The 11723-nt window shown below is 37.3% G+C and overlaps 3 protein-coding genes across 4 annotated transcripts; 1 reads left to right on the top strand and 2 right to left on the bottom strand.

Annotated features, from left to right (window-relative positions):
* Positions 1-1132: 1132 nt before the first annotated feature.
* LOC110908064 (putative uncharacterized protein DDB_G0270496) lies at positions 1133-6305 on the bottom strand. 2 transcript variants are annotated; one of them, XM_022152973.2, is made up of 15 exons: positions 5850-6305; positions 5724-5773; positions 4984-5046; positions 4698-4885; positions 4197-4269; positions 3221-3295; positions 3027-3137; positions 2904-2949; positions 2727-2823; positions 2498-2600; positions 2323-2418; positions 2135-2158; positions 1928-2027; positions 1730-1814; positions 1133-1444 (listed from the first exon to the last, which is right to left on the bottom strand). In XM_022152973.2, exons 1-15 carry the CDS (start codon positions 5896-5898, stop codon positions 1315-1317), a joined length of 1290 nt encoding a protein of 429 aa, XP_022008665.1. In that variant the 5' UTR covers positions 5899-6305; the 3' UTR covers positions 1133-1314. The 2 variants fall into 2 exon arrangements, with proteins under 2 accessions (XP_022008665.1, XP_022008666.1); XM_022152974.2 differs by having other exon boundaries at positions 2727-2820; positions 5850-6037.
* LOC110908066 (transport and Golgi organization 2 homolog) lies at positions 6055-8657 on the top strand. The gene is made up of 5 exons (XM_022152975.2): positions 6055-6240; positions 6321-6504; positions 7437-7646; positions 8132-8323; positions 8399-8657. The coding sequence occupies exons 1-5, from the start codon at positions 6158-6160 to the stop codon at positions 8543-8545; spliced, it is 816 nt and encodes a 271-aa protein (XP_022008667.1). The 5' UTR covers positions 6055-6157; the 3' UTR covers positions 8546-8657.
* A 21-nt stretch (positions 8658-8678) lies between these two features.
* Positions 8679-9482, bottom strand: LOC110908067 (chlorophyll a-b binding protein 1B, chloroplastic). Its single transcript, XM_022152976.2, has one exon. The coding sequence runs from the start codon at positions 9426-9428 to the stop codon at positions 8679-8681; it is 750 nt and encodes a 249-aa protein (XP_022008668.1). The 5' UTR covers positions 9429-9482.
* Between the last annotated feature and the right edge of the window lie 2241 nt (positions 9483-11723).

Here is an 11723-nt window from a genome sequence, read left to right on the forward strand (position 1 = left end):
GCGAGGTGTAGGGCAATGCATATGATTATGTTTTTATCGAAAGTGTTAGTTGGGTTGTAACGAATCAAGGGTGTTGGATTAAAAGTTGGTTTGTCTCATCGGAATACGCCCGTGGAATCAAACTAAAGACACTTTCTAAGTTGAGAGTGAGTACACGTAATACCTTCCGAGTCCTTATATTGTTTATTCAAGTATGCATTTCCAGTGGTGAAAGTAACATTTTGTTGTTGATTGTGATTAAATAAATGTATATGGTGCATTTTCAGTTGTAAACGTAACATGTTTTTTTGTTGATTGTGATTATATGTATTTGGATTTAGTCAAGCAATTTCGTTAGACAATGCTATAAAATGAAGCTGGTTTTAATTAGTTTGTGCAAATTGAGATCTATGGATCAATTGCATGTCAATTTTAGAAATGTTTGACTGAATTGATGTATTGCATAAAAAAGTCATGATTTATGTCATACATAAATTCCTTTGTATTTAGCATAATTTATAGATTTTTTTAGTCATATAAATTAAATTATCTTTTCGGTTATTTTAGATATATAGTACGTTTGTTCGTTGTTTTTTCATTTTCAACTTCAGATTTCTATAATAATTCAATGCGTACAATTTGGATTAGGATCAAATACAAAGGACCCTAATTGTAAGAATGGTACAAAGGCTCATAAAAAAACTCACTACAAAAAAAAAACCAAATTCCTTAAACATCCACCACCACCAAAAAACCTAAACCCCCACCACCACCCAAAAACCTAAACCCTCACCTCCACCCACCCCCTTCCCGATCACCCACCCAAAAAAAAGGCCGAGGGGGTGGGGGTTTAGGTTTTTGAGTGGTGGTGGGGTGGGTGTTTAGTTTTTGTATTACACTTCTTACAAGTAGAAGTCTTTGTAGAATAACTTGACCCTGTACAATTTCTTTATGATCAGTTATTTATAAACATTATTTTTTTTTTCTAAAAATATAAAAACATATCATTTCTCAACACCGCGAAATTCGTGAGTATTAGCACCAGATCTTCTGGCCCGCGATAAAAGCTCGTTATTTTGAAATCAAAGCGCACGCTACTTAAATGGAAATGGGAATGTCAATCGAAATTACCATCCAACTTCAAAGACATCTATACAACTTAAAAACCAAGCATACTATTGTCAAATGATATAGAAAATGCAAATTACAAATTTCAAGTATCACATTTTTGTGAAATAGGCCTATTTGTAATTTACTAAAATTTGCAACTTAAGTCAAGTTCCACTGCAAAATAAAGATCTACAAAATTTATAAAAATTTGGATTTGGCTTCTTCTTAAGATACTACTGAAGCAGGTTTGGGGGTTTTGAGGCCAAATAAGTTCTCAAATAATTTAGGGGCCATTGGAGGTATGTTCATGGGCTCAGGAGCCATGAAATTCACAATCTTCTCATGAACATGATACCTGCACAATTAATTTCAGATTACACAACAAACTTGTACATTAACCGGGATATATATATGTAAACCAGTCTACCAAATCGAATGTATATATGTTATTAAACTTTGGACAGCACTTACGAATCACGCAATGGGTCAGGTTTTGGTAATCCCGCCCAATTGTGAAACCCGACGGTTTCACAAATTTCCCAACAGGTATCCGGTATACCCACTTATGAACTAATGTAGTTAAAAATTTACCCATTGGGATTCTCGTTACCAAAAACCCAATTTCATTAATGAGCTGTACCTGATCTTTCGGCTTTTGGAAGCACGCCTGTCGACAATTTTGCGTTTTTTAGTTTGTAATCTCTTCAGAGCATAAAATGCAGTCTCTGAGAAAAAACAAAACAAAAAAAAAACATCACCAAATTGAAAACTCACCAAGCAGTAGGTATTTAACTAAAAAAAAAAGAAGATATATCAATTCAATGCTCAGGTTTCTTACCAGATGATCCCGCATCAACAGTTTCAAAAAATTCTCTAAGTAATTGTTGATAGAACTCGGAATCATCAAGTAGTTCAGGATCACCATCAGCATTCATTGCCTAACCAGAACCAAAAAACAGACGTTAATACACAAATCATTTGCTGTAGAAAAAGATTTCAGATTAAATTTGAAAATACTAAGATAAAATTTTGAGTAACTACATACCTCATCCTTATCCTTATTAGAAACCTGCCAATAACATGAGCAGTAAACTGAATTAATTTGGAAAATGATAGCCAAAAATAAGAATATGATATCAAACACAGGCAATTTTATTCAAAGCTGGCGCAACAGAAAATAAGAAATGTTGAAAACTACATGAGGCTTGTATAAATAAGGAATTATGAACTTACATCACCAAAAACCGGGACAACAGATCTCCTTTGCTGCATCCCTTTTATCATTCTACTTGGGTCCCGCATGTATGATGCAACTTGATCACTGATATTCTACAAAAGAGAAATAATCAGGTGAGCAATGGTGCAGATGCGTAGTAGCATAAGCAACCAAAAAACCGAAATGGCAAACCTGATTAAAGGCTTGAAATTTATTTTTCATGCCGGCTGCACCACTTGTCACCTGTGTCTTCCTCTGCCACTTATCCACGGAAATGTTTCTAAAAGGAGCAATTCTGCATCACAACAATATCATCATCGATAACAAATTCAGTGCGCAAAACATACTTAATAATTATGAAAAGTCATGATAATCTGATTGATGCTGTGATGCTATGTAATATTATACAGAATATAAGTACCTAGATTGCATTTGAGAAATCTGAAACCATTCTTCATCTTCTTCAGTTGAGTTCCTAAAAGCATCTGAGCTTTTAGAAGATCGTGCAGCATCACCTTCTAAAGAGAAAACTTTTGTTTTTAATATCCAAATAACACAACCATTCCAACAGTTAGTGTGGAATCATGTAGCATAATACCTTCAGTTGCTGCATCCATAATTGACGGGTTTTTCTCCACCAGTATCTGTTGTTAAATATTTTCATGAACAAACAAACAAACCTATTTTAATGCATAACGATAACTTAGTATGACTATCTTACCTCCTGCAATTTAAGAATGGAGTCGAGGGTTTTCTTAGTTGAATCAATTAGGTCTGAATAAGCTTCTTTAACTTCTTCACTAGAATTGCAGAAAGCAGATCGCACTGGCTCCTGCAGAGTATTATCATAATTAAACGTAGCGTAAAAACATATGTAACTTACAAAGATATTAAAACTTTTGATTTGAAGAAAACCTGTGGAAGTCGGTTTGAGGTTGAGAAAGACTTCTGTAGCAAGAATCTGAACTCAAGAGTTTTGTCCCAAAGAGCCTTCACAAATGTCAACAATATGAATTAATCCACAAGTAACTTACAGCAAAATAAATTAACATTAGTATGTAAAATATGATTATTTCAATAAGAATCTTATCGGTGCTAGGTTAACAAACAGGTGAAATGTTAGTGAAAATCACTTTGTGAGATGAACAAAAAACAAGAAGATTAATCACTAAGCTTAGTACTACTATAAGCTGACAATCATCCTTAAATCAGGAATGCATAACTGCTGAGGCACATACCCTCTTTGCAGTTAATGCGAAAAAATATCGGATATCGGTCAAGGACCGATATTTGAGATATCGGTTATCGCGGTGACATATCAGTTCAATGTTTTTTCTTGTTTATTTATAAATATGTGTGACATACCTGATAAATTAAACACACATTCTATGATTCTAACACTAAGTTTGATAAACTGATAAATGATAATCAACATAGCTCACTAAATTAAACTGATAAACTGATAAATGATTCTAACACTAACATTCTATAAAAAAAACTGATAAATGACATTAAACACACATTCTGGGAGGGACTATTGTAGACTGTGCGATAGATTTAGGTTGAGTGACTGGGAGGGACGACTCTTGCTGCCAATGCGTGTGAAGGGTGCCAATATAGTTTCGTTAATGATAATTGGGCCAATAATAACACAAAAGGGAATGGGCTTTGGGCTTTGGGCTTTGAGGAGCAGGCTTTAAAAGAAAGAATAAAATTGGGCCAACTGATACTATCGCCGAGATAACCGATATTACAAAGACAAAATATTCGCGATATATCTCCGATATTATCGCTATCAATATTATAACCGAGATTTTGAACAGATATTGTACTGAGGATCCGATAACCGATATATCAGTGATATATCACCGAGATTAACTGCTTAGCATACCCTTTGATTTTTTACGGCTTGACCTTTGAGAATATCATCGTCTTGGTCACGTCTTATGTTTCTGAAAAGGTCTCTGAAAAAAAAATACAAGAAAAATTACCAAATGAGATTGGATGATTTGAGATCATAAATTATGTTACCAACTTTAAAAACACAACCGTCCAGCCAGTGTTTATACAAGAACCAAGAAGCGTGAAAAAAAAACACACAACGGAACAGTGGCAATACGGCAGGGTGGGTAGCGAGTAAAAACAATTACCTTCAAGTGCGAATCAAAAGAGATACAGTTGAGTTTGGCTGACCAACAAATACTTTGTATCCGTTTATTTATTTTTATACATAATTAAGGTTTATGTGACCAACTATTCAAAAGCAATAATGCTAGAATACCAATCTAATCTTTTTAATAAAACAGTTCATGTAGTTTTATGCATTGCTAAACATTTTTCTAATCCATTTTCTTATAGTTATATCATCATTCACAGAACCAGAGAAGCTTACTGTTCTTTGTTTTGGAGATCTTTGTACTCCTTCTCAAGCTCTTCCATATCAGCATGATTGATGTCTTCTACTTTCATTCCCATACCATCATCATCATCTCCGTCATCGCCATCGTCATCATCACTCTCGCTTTCATCCTCATCCTCTCCAATGGTACCGTTTCCAAAACCATCTTCCTCGCTCTCCATCTATATCATCAGAAGAAATGCATATTTATTAAAAAAATCGTGGCACAATAGATACTATATATAGTCAAAACAAAAGGATGCAATAAGATTTTTTATACATTCATACTATCCATTTCTGAGTCATACTTGTCTTCACTGTCACTACTGTTGTCTCCATCAGCCTACAGAATTAAAAAAAAATAGTCAATCACTTCATGTTACATGCACGATGTAGAACGAATTAATGACAACTAGTACATTTACAACATTGGACAAAAACAATAAAAACCATATTTAACAGTAACAAGTGATAAACCTAATAATACTAAACAAAATCAACTGAACTAATAAACACAAAATTAGAGTGATTTAAATGAAAGTGACAGCTATGAAAATGCAAGCTAACTTCTTGCAACGCTTGTTACAATTGAGGGCTGGTACTTTTCAAGATGTAGCGAGTTCTCCAACCTTGCTAAAAAAAAAAAAAAAAAAAAAAAATCCCAACTAAAACCACAAGATCACAGACTTGCCTATCCTTAAACTTTATGGCAAAGTATTAACTACATATTCTACCACATAAAGCAGCAAACTTTATCCCTTAACTTTGGTAGGCAAATAAATTTTAAAGTGACCACCATATATTCTTTCTTAAGCCAGTGTATCAACATACAAACAAACATCTTCACTGTGGTTATGAGTTAGTGTTTGTTGAGACATATCAGTCATGTTAAATCACATATTTCTTGTTTTAGGGTTTGTAAAAACTTTTATGGATTGGATACTGAAATCTATCCAGCACAAACATTACGGTATACAAAACCCTAGAAATCTATATCTGTAATACCAAAAGAACAAATACCTTAACAGGACCTAGTGAATTAGTCTTGACGATATTCGAAACAGACTGACCTGCACCAAAACATTATTAAGGATCAATTGAGTGATAATGAAATTAGGGTTTTAAAAGATGAACACAAACACTTACTGTTTTGAGTGCGACCAGATTGACGATCTCCGAGAATATCAAGCGCCATTGTTGATAGTGATTCTTGATGTATCTGAAGCTTGAAATGAGATATATAGTTCTCGAATAACCCTAATAATGTGAGTGTATGTCTGCTTGTTATGGAGGGAGGGTTTTCTAAGCTAGGCTTATTTATTTATTAACCGATTGGGTTTGTTGAACCGGGCCGAGTTGGACCTATACTTAAAAAGACATTTCCTCACAACATTCATTCTATTTCTCTTGAATACCAATCAAGCTACCGGTTGACCCAGCCAGCCGGCAACAAAATGTGTATATCAGTGTTACTATGGCAAGCTCATCCACTCTACCCGCTTCTTCTCTTAGCCAATCGAGATGAATATCTTGACCGGTAAAAAGACATATTATACCCTTATACAGTTTCAATCATTCTCATACTTATGTGTACAGTGTTCTTGATATGTAATTTAGAGAGACGGAGCCGTTAAAGTGGTGGGAAGGGGGGAAGATGTTGGGTGGCAGAGATGTCACCGCTGGAGGAACGTGGTTGGCATCTAGCAGAGAAGGAAAAGTGGCTTTGGTCACCAATGTCCGGGAGGTTAAGTCCATATCAGCTGCCAAGAGTAGGGGCGATCTCCCGGTTCGTTTTTTGCAGGTTTGTTTTCAGTTTGGGGTTTCTGCACGCCAACTGTTTGTTTTTAATCCTGTGTCTGCTTTTATATCCTGTTTGGTTGAAGCCTGCCTGCATTAGTTTTAATTGGAATCACAAGTAGTGCCTTAGAAAAAAAATGGGGTTAACTATGTATTTTGATTATAATTTTTTTCGTATCTAGTTTATAGAATGAATGTGTATGAACCAGCACCTTGTTGATCATGAAAACTGAAGGTGTTGATGAGAACTGGTCTTGTTTTTAAAAAGCGTGCCTGAGCCCGAGACGTACCTAGGAGCACTTAGGCACAGGAAAACGGGTTGAGGCATAGGCATGAGTTACACCTCTTGTATATGGGACGATTTTGTGCATCAGGAATTGAGGACGGTGTACATATAGGTTATTAATACACTGACTAGGGTTAGGGTAAACCGAAAACTTATACGAGTTGTGAGAACTTAGAGAACTTGGCCTTACGAAAGGTTTTTTTCAAAAATCCTAAAAAAATCAATTTTCCGAAAAAAAAAAAGAAAACTTGTTTTTTTTTCATTTACGGCAAGCATAAATGCTGTAAAAAGTGATGTCATGAGTTATGTTATCAGCTTTTTACAGCTTCTATAAGGAGCCGAAAAACACCACTTCGATAATTTTTTTACAGCAGTCTTTTCTACCATTTTAATCTATGGGTGTGAAAAAAAATGGGGGCAAAACTCGCACGGGAAGGCCGAGTTCTCTAAATTCTCACAACTCGGAAGGGTTTTCCCTTGATCTTGATCCTAATATACTAAATCGTATATAGAGCTTATGTATATAAATACCTTGCACCTCGCATACTTGATGCGGTGCACATGGTGCTTTTTAAAACCAAGGAACTGGTTAATGATGTACTAGAACAATGATGCACTTTTGTGAAGTATTTACTTATGACAATGGCTAGAGCAAGAAAAGCCCGATGGAGTTTGCAGAAGAAGTTGGGAATGAAGCAGATGAATACAACGGGTTTAATTTAATAGTTGCTGATATTTTGTCCAAGAATATGGTTTATGTAACCAATAGACTGAAAGGAGAAAGTAGTAGCTACATGACTAGAGTTTCACCTGGTGTCCATGTGCTATCAAATGCAAGTCTTGACACTCCTTGGCCTAAGGTAACAACAAATCAAGTCCTTTTTTAGTTTATCTGCTCGTCAGTGGCAAAGTATTGTGGGTGCCCCGGGGTGCACCCGCCCACCCAAATGTTACGGTTCGAAGTGTATAAGTTCTAATTTTTCGTCCGAAAATTTTAAAATTATATAGGATCCACACCCCCCCCCCCCCGATTATTTTCCCTAAATTGTATATCCTAAATATTTATAAACTTTGTATATAAATGATGGGTGGTTTTGTAAATATACATTTTGTTTTATTTGGAACTATTATTATTTGACCCGACTTGAATCGAATAGCCCACCCGACCCGACCCAAAACATAACGATAGGAAAAAAAAATTTAGGTCCCATCACTTTACGCCCCCTCGAAACTTTGGTCAAGCTCCGCCACTGCTGCTCGTTTCATGCAAAAAAAGAACATTGCTCTAATGTTTCTTTATTGGCCTTTGTCTATAAATTTGCCTTTGTATTGTATTATCACTCAGGCTCAAAGATTGGAGCGTGGTTTTAAAGATCTTTTGGATGAATACGGTGTAGGTGAAATTCCCATTATTGAGATGGTTGATAAGCTGATGGGAAACACTGTAAAAGATGACATCAGCATGCTTCCTGGTATCCGCTCTCCAGAGATTGAATACGAGTTGAGTTCTGTATTTGTTGACACACTACTCACAGAGGTAAACAAACACCTTTAGTTATCCGTTAATGATCTCCATGATATTTGATCCTAAATATTGATATTATGCTGGCAGAGACCTTATGGTACAAGAAGCATGTCTGCATTGGCTGTGAAAGTAACTGGTGAAGTGTTCTTCTATGAAAAACATCTGGAAAACGGTTTGTGGAAAGAGCAGACTCAAACTTACACGATTGAGAAAAATGACAAGTGTGTGAATTAGTATAATATATAAATTTTACGGTCAGTTGCTTCATCTTGAATTATATGAATAATGATGTATAGCTTCCATGAATAATCTCTGTTATTCATAATGTAATATCACACTTTTTTAATTTTTATGTTCCCATATTCGACTACTTTAGACCAACTTGAGGGTCCGCAAGATGGTCAGCGAGGTTCTCCAATGGACCTTTCCCGGTCACAATGGCTTGTACAAAGATCCCAAACATGGAACACATAGCCAGTCTACAGTTCTTTATCTCTTTGACCTTTAACTCAGCAAAAGCTTCTGGGTCATCAGCAAGTCCCAACGGGTCAAAGCTTCCACCAGGGTAGAGTGGGTCAACCACTTCACCAAGCGGCCCTCCGGCAATTCTGTATCCCTCAACTGCACCCATCAAGATTACCTGTGTAGCCCAGATGGCAAGTATGCTCTGTGCATGGACGAAACTCGGGTTACCTAAGTAGTCAAGTCCTCCTTCACTAAAGATCTGTGCTCCAGCCTTGAACCACACTGCTTCACCGCACTTGACACCGTTGCGGGCCAAGAGCTCAGGGAAGACACAGCCAAGAGCTCCAAGCATGGCCCATCTGCAGTGGATGACTTCAAGCTCACGGTTCTTAGCAAAGGTTTCAGGGTCAGCGGATAGACCAGCGGTGTCCCAGCCATAGTCACCAGGGAACTCATCAGTGAGGTATGATGGGGACTCACCGGAGAACGGACCTCGGTACTTGGCCCTGTCTGGACCGTACCACAGGCTGCTGGAAGGGGCAGCTTTTGTTGCGGTTTTCCTCATGGAGACCCTTGCGTTACCTGAAACCACCGATGCGAATGGAACTAGTTTCACTGCCGCTTGTCCGGCTAAAGATGAAGAGAGCGCCATTGTTGAAGCAATATAGCATATGGATTCAATTAGGAAACACAAGAATGGTTAATGGCTGAGATCCAAGAGTTGTGGCGTTTGACCTTTTTGCGACCATGTAGACTTGAAAAATCCTTTTCGTTACATCTTTTATCCCTTGGTGTTTATTTTTTCAGAAAATAGTATAGCTTTCAGCACTTGACACAATTTGTGAATTTATACACATGCAAGGCAAGACGCCTTTTCATATAACTAGTGGGAAACCCGCGCGTTGCGGCGGAGTCGACAAGACGGGGTGGGAACATAAATTTTATATAAGTTGTATATATAGATAAAAGATTTAACCAGTTAAGAGATAAAAGACAACCATAATCAACCCAATCATAAATAGAATTGAAATTTCGACCTCTATGTGTACAATACAAAAGAGCAAGTAATACTACAGGAACATTGGGCGATTGGGTAAAAATGTGGGCGCTCAGCAGTAACTAATTATTATATTTTTAAGTCTAATGATATACGAGAATTTGGACATCAAGTTTTTCAAAGCCATTCCGCCCAACAATTTTGTAGAAGGGTATGTTGTGACACTTCGGATTTTTCCGGACAACCTTTCGATGTAACGTGTGTGTACGTATGTTTTATTAAATGAAAAATTCATGAAACTATTCGTTGTTACATGTTATGTGTATTTATGTATATGTGTATATAGATATATATGTGTGTGTTATATATTAGAGCCGAAACCTCAACCCGACTCGAGACCCGGAATGGTCTCGAGTGAACAGTGAATTTGGGCCGGTTAGGGCCTTGCGACCGAGAACCCAACCCGGAAACCCCTAAGCCCACTCGTGACATTATATAAACCAACCCTCCCCTCCCTTAACCATTTTTACAACACTCTCCCTCACTCACTCCTTCTTCCTCACTAAAACCCTAAAACTCTAAGAACTTTAGCAACCAAAAATCACCTCCTTTTACCTCTTCCTCTCTCGGATCAAGCAGCCAAACGACAAGGAAGATCGGCCGAATCAATCTTCACCCGAACACCCCCTTTCTTACACCTCGAGTTAGCCGGTTAGTGTTTCTTTTGGCTTGAATGTGATCTTCATTATTTTGTGCTTGACTATGTTTGTTGATGATTGTTTTGCCATGTTTTGTGTGAATAATATGTGTGTGAGATGCATAACCGATTAGCATGTTTGTTTCGGAATGTTTAGATAGAAGGAATATTCATGACTTTGGTTGAATGGTTAGTATCCGATTATGCTTAGGAACCGAGAATGATAATATCTATTATGTCCGTTCATGTTATGATGTTTAGTGATGAAATGTGTTCTAATATTTTTATAAGGGATTTGATGATTTTGTTATCCGAATGATATTAAAGTGATTTTTGGATTGAATGTTCATAAATGATGTTTGAATGTTATTTGAATATGATGAACAGCATGAATGTCTTATAAATATTTGAAAATGCCTGTTTTGATCCGATTTAGACACAAAATGGACAAACAGACATGTTTAGTGGGAATAGTACACAATTTACATGAAAATGCAATATCATTGGTTAGTACATGTCAGGTTCTAGAAGACCTTCTGGTGCACGTAATCACGGTTGCGAGTCGCAACCTTTGGTTGCGACTCGAGACCACATCAAGTCTTGTCGAGATCTCCCGGTTGCGAGTCGCAATCAACACGAGTCGAATCCGGTTGCGAGTCGTAACCACTGCTACTAAGTCGGAACCGCCGGTTGCGAGTCGTAACCTCTGGTTGCGACTCGTAACCAAAACGTGATGAACCGAGACCTCGGTTGCGAGTCGTAACCTCGGTTGCGAGTCGTAACCACCCTTATCTCGACTGGGCTATTTTGGTGTTATTGGGCTTTCTGTTGACTGGGCTGCATGTTTGTCACTGCTGATTATATGTTAGGGCTGACCCAATAACCCAACTGTTTGTATCTCGCATGTTATACGTGTTTGCTATATGTATTGCCATACGTGTTCGCTATGTGTTTACTTGTACCCGACTTGACCCATATCTGGTAACCATGTTAGGACGTGGTGACCAACATACTTGACCGGGTAAAAATATCTACCGAGCAACCCAAGGTGAGTTCACAACTTAAAAGCATGCGTCCCGGTGGTTTGGGACACGAGACTACAACAACCCTATCCCCTTGTAAAGGGGATACCATTTACATTCCTTCCCTAGTTACTGGGAACAAACTTACTTTCCTTCCCTTGTCTTTGGGAAACCTTTTAGTTAATTACTGTTTATACGGAATGCAACCTAACGGCACTAAACGCAACTCTA

The sequence above is a fragment of the Helianthus annuus genome, chromosome 14, assembly GCF_002127325.2.
Source record: "Helianthus annuus cultivar XRQ/B chromosome 14, HanXRQr2.0-SUNRISE, whole genome shotgun sequence".
Classification (NCBI taxonomy): domain Eukaryota; kingdom Viridiplantae; phylum Streptophyta; class Magnoliopsida; order Asterales; family Asteraceae; genus Helianthus; species Helianthus annuus.

Excerpts from the sequence above, each read along its gene's own strand:
- LOC110908064 (XM_022152973.2), bottom strand. The coding sequence starts at position 5,898 with ATGGCGCTTGATATTCTCGGAGATCGTCAATCTGGTCGCACTCAAAAC. Across the intron at positions 5,047-5,723 it reads ATTCACTAGGTCCTGTTAAG|GCTGATGGAGACAACAGTAG; the intron begins GTATTTGTTCTT and ends TTAATTCTGTAG. Across the intron at positions 2,419-2,497 it reads AATTTCAAGCCTTTAATCAG|AATATCAGTGATCAAGTTGC; the intron begins GTTTGCCATTTC and ends TCTCTTTTGTAG.
- LOC110908066 (XM_022152975.2), top strand. The coding sequence starts at position 6,158 with ATGTGTATATCAGTGTTACTATGGCAAGCTCATCCACTCTACCCGCTT. Across the intron at positions 6,241-6,320 it reads CGAGATGAATATCTTGACCG|AGAGACGGAGCCGTTAAAGT; the intron begins GTAAAAAGACAT and ends TATGTAATTTAG. Across the intron at positions 8,324-8,398 it reads TTGACACACTACTCACAGAG|AGACCTTATGGTACAAGAAG; the intron begins GTAAACAAACAC and ends TTATGCTGGCAG.
- LOC110908067 (XM_022152976.2), bottom strand. The coding sequence starts at position 9,428 with ATGGCGCTCTCTTCATCTTTAGCCGGACAAGCGGCAGTGAAACTAGTT.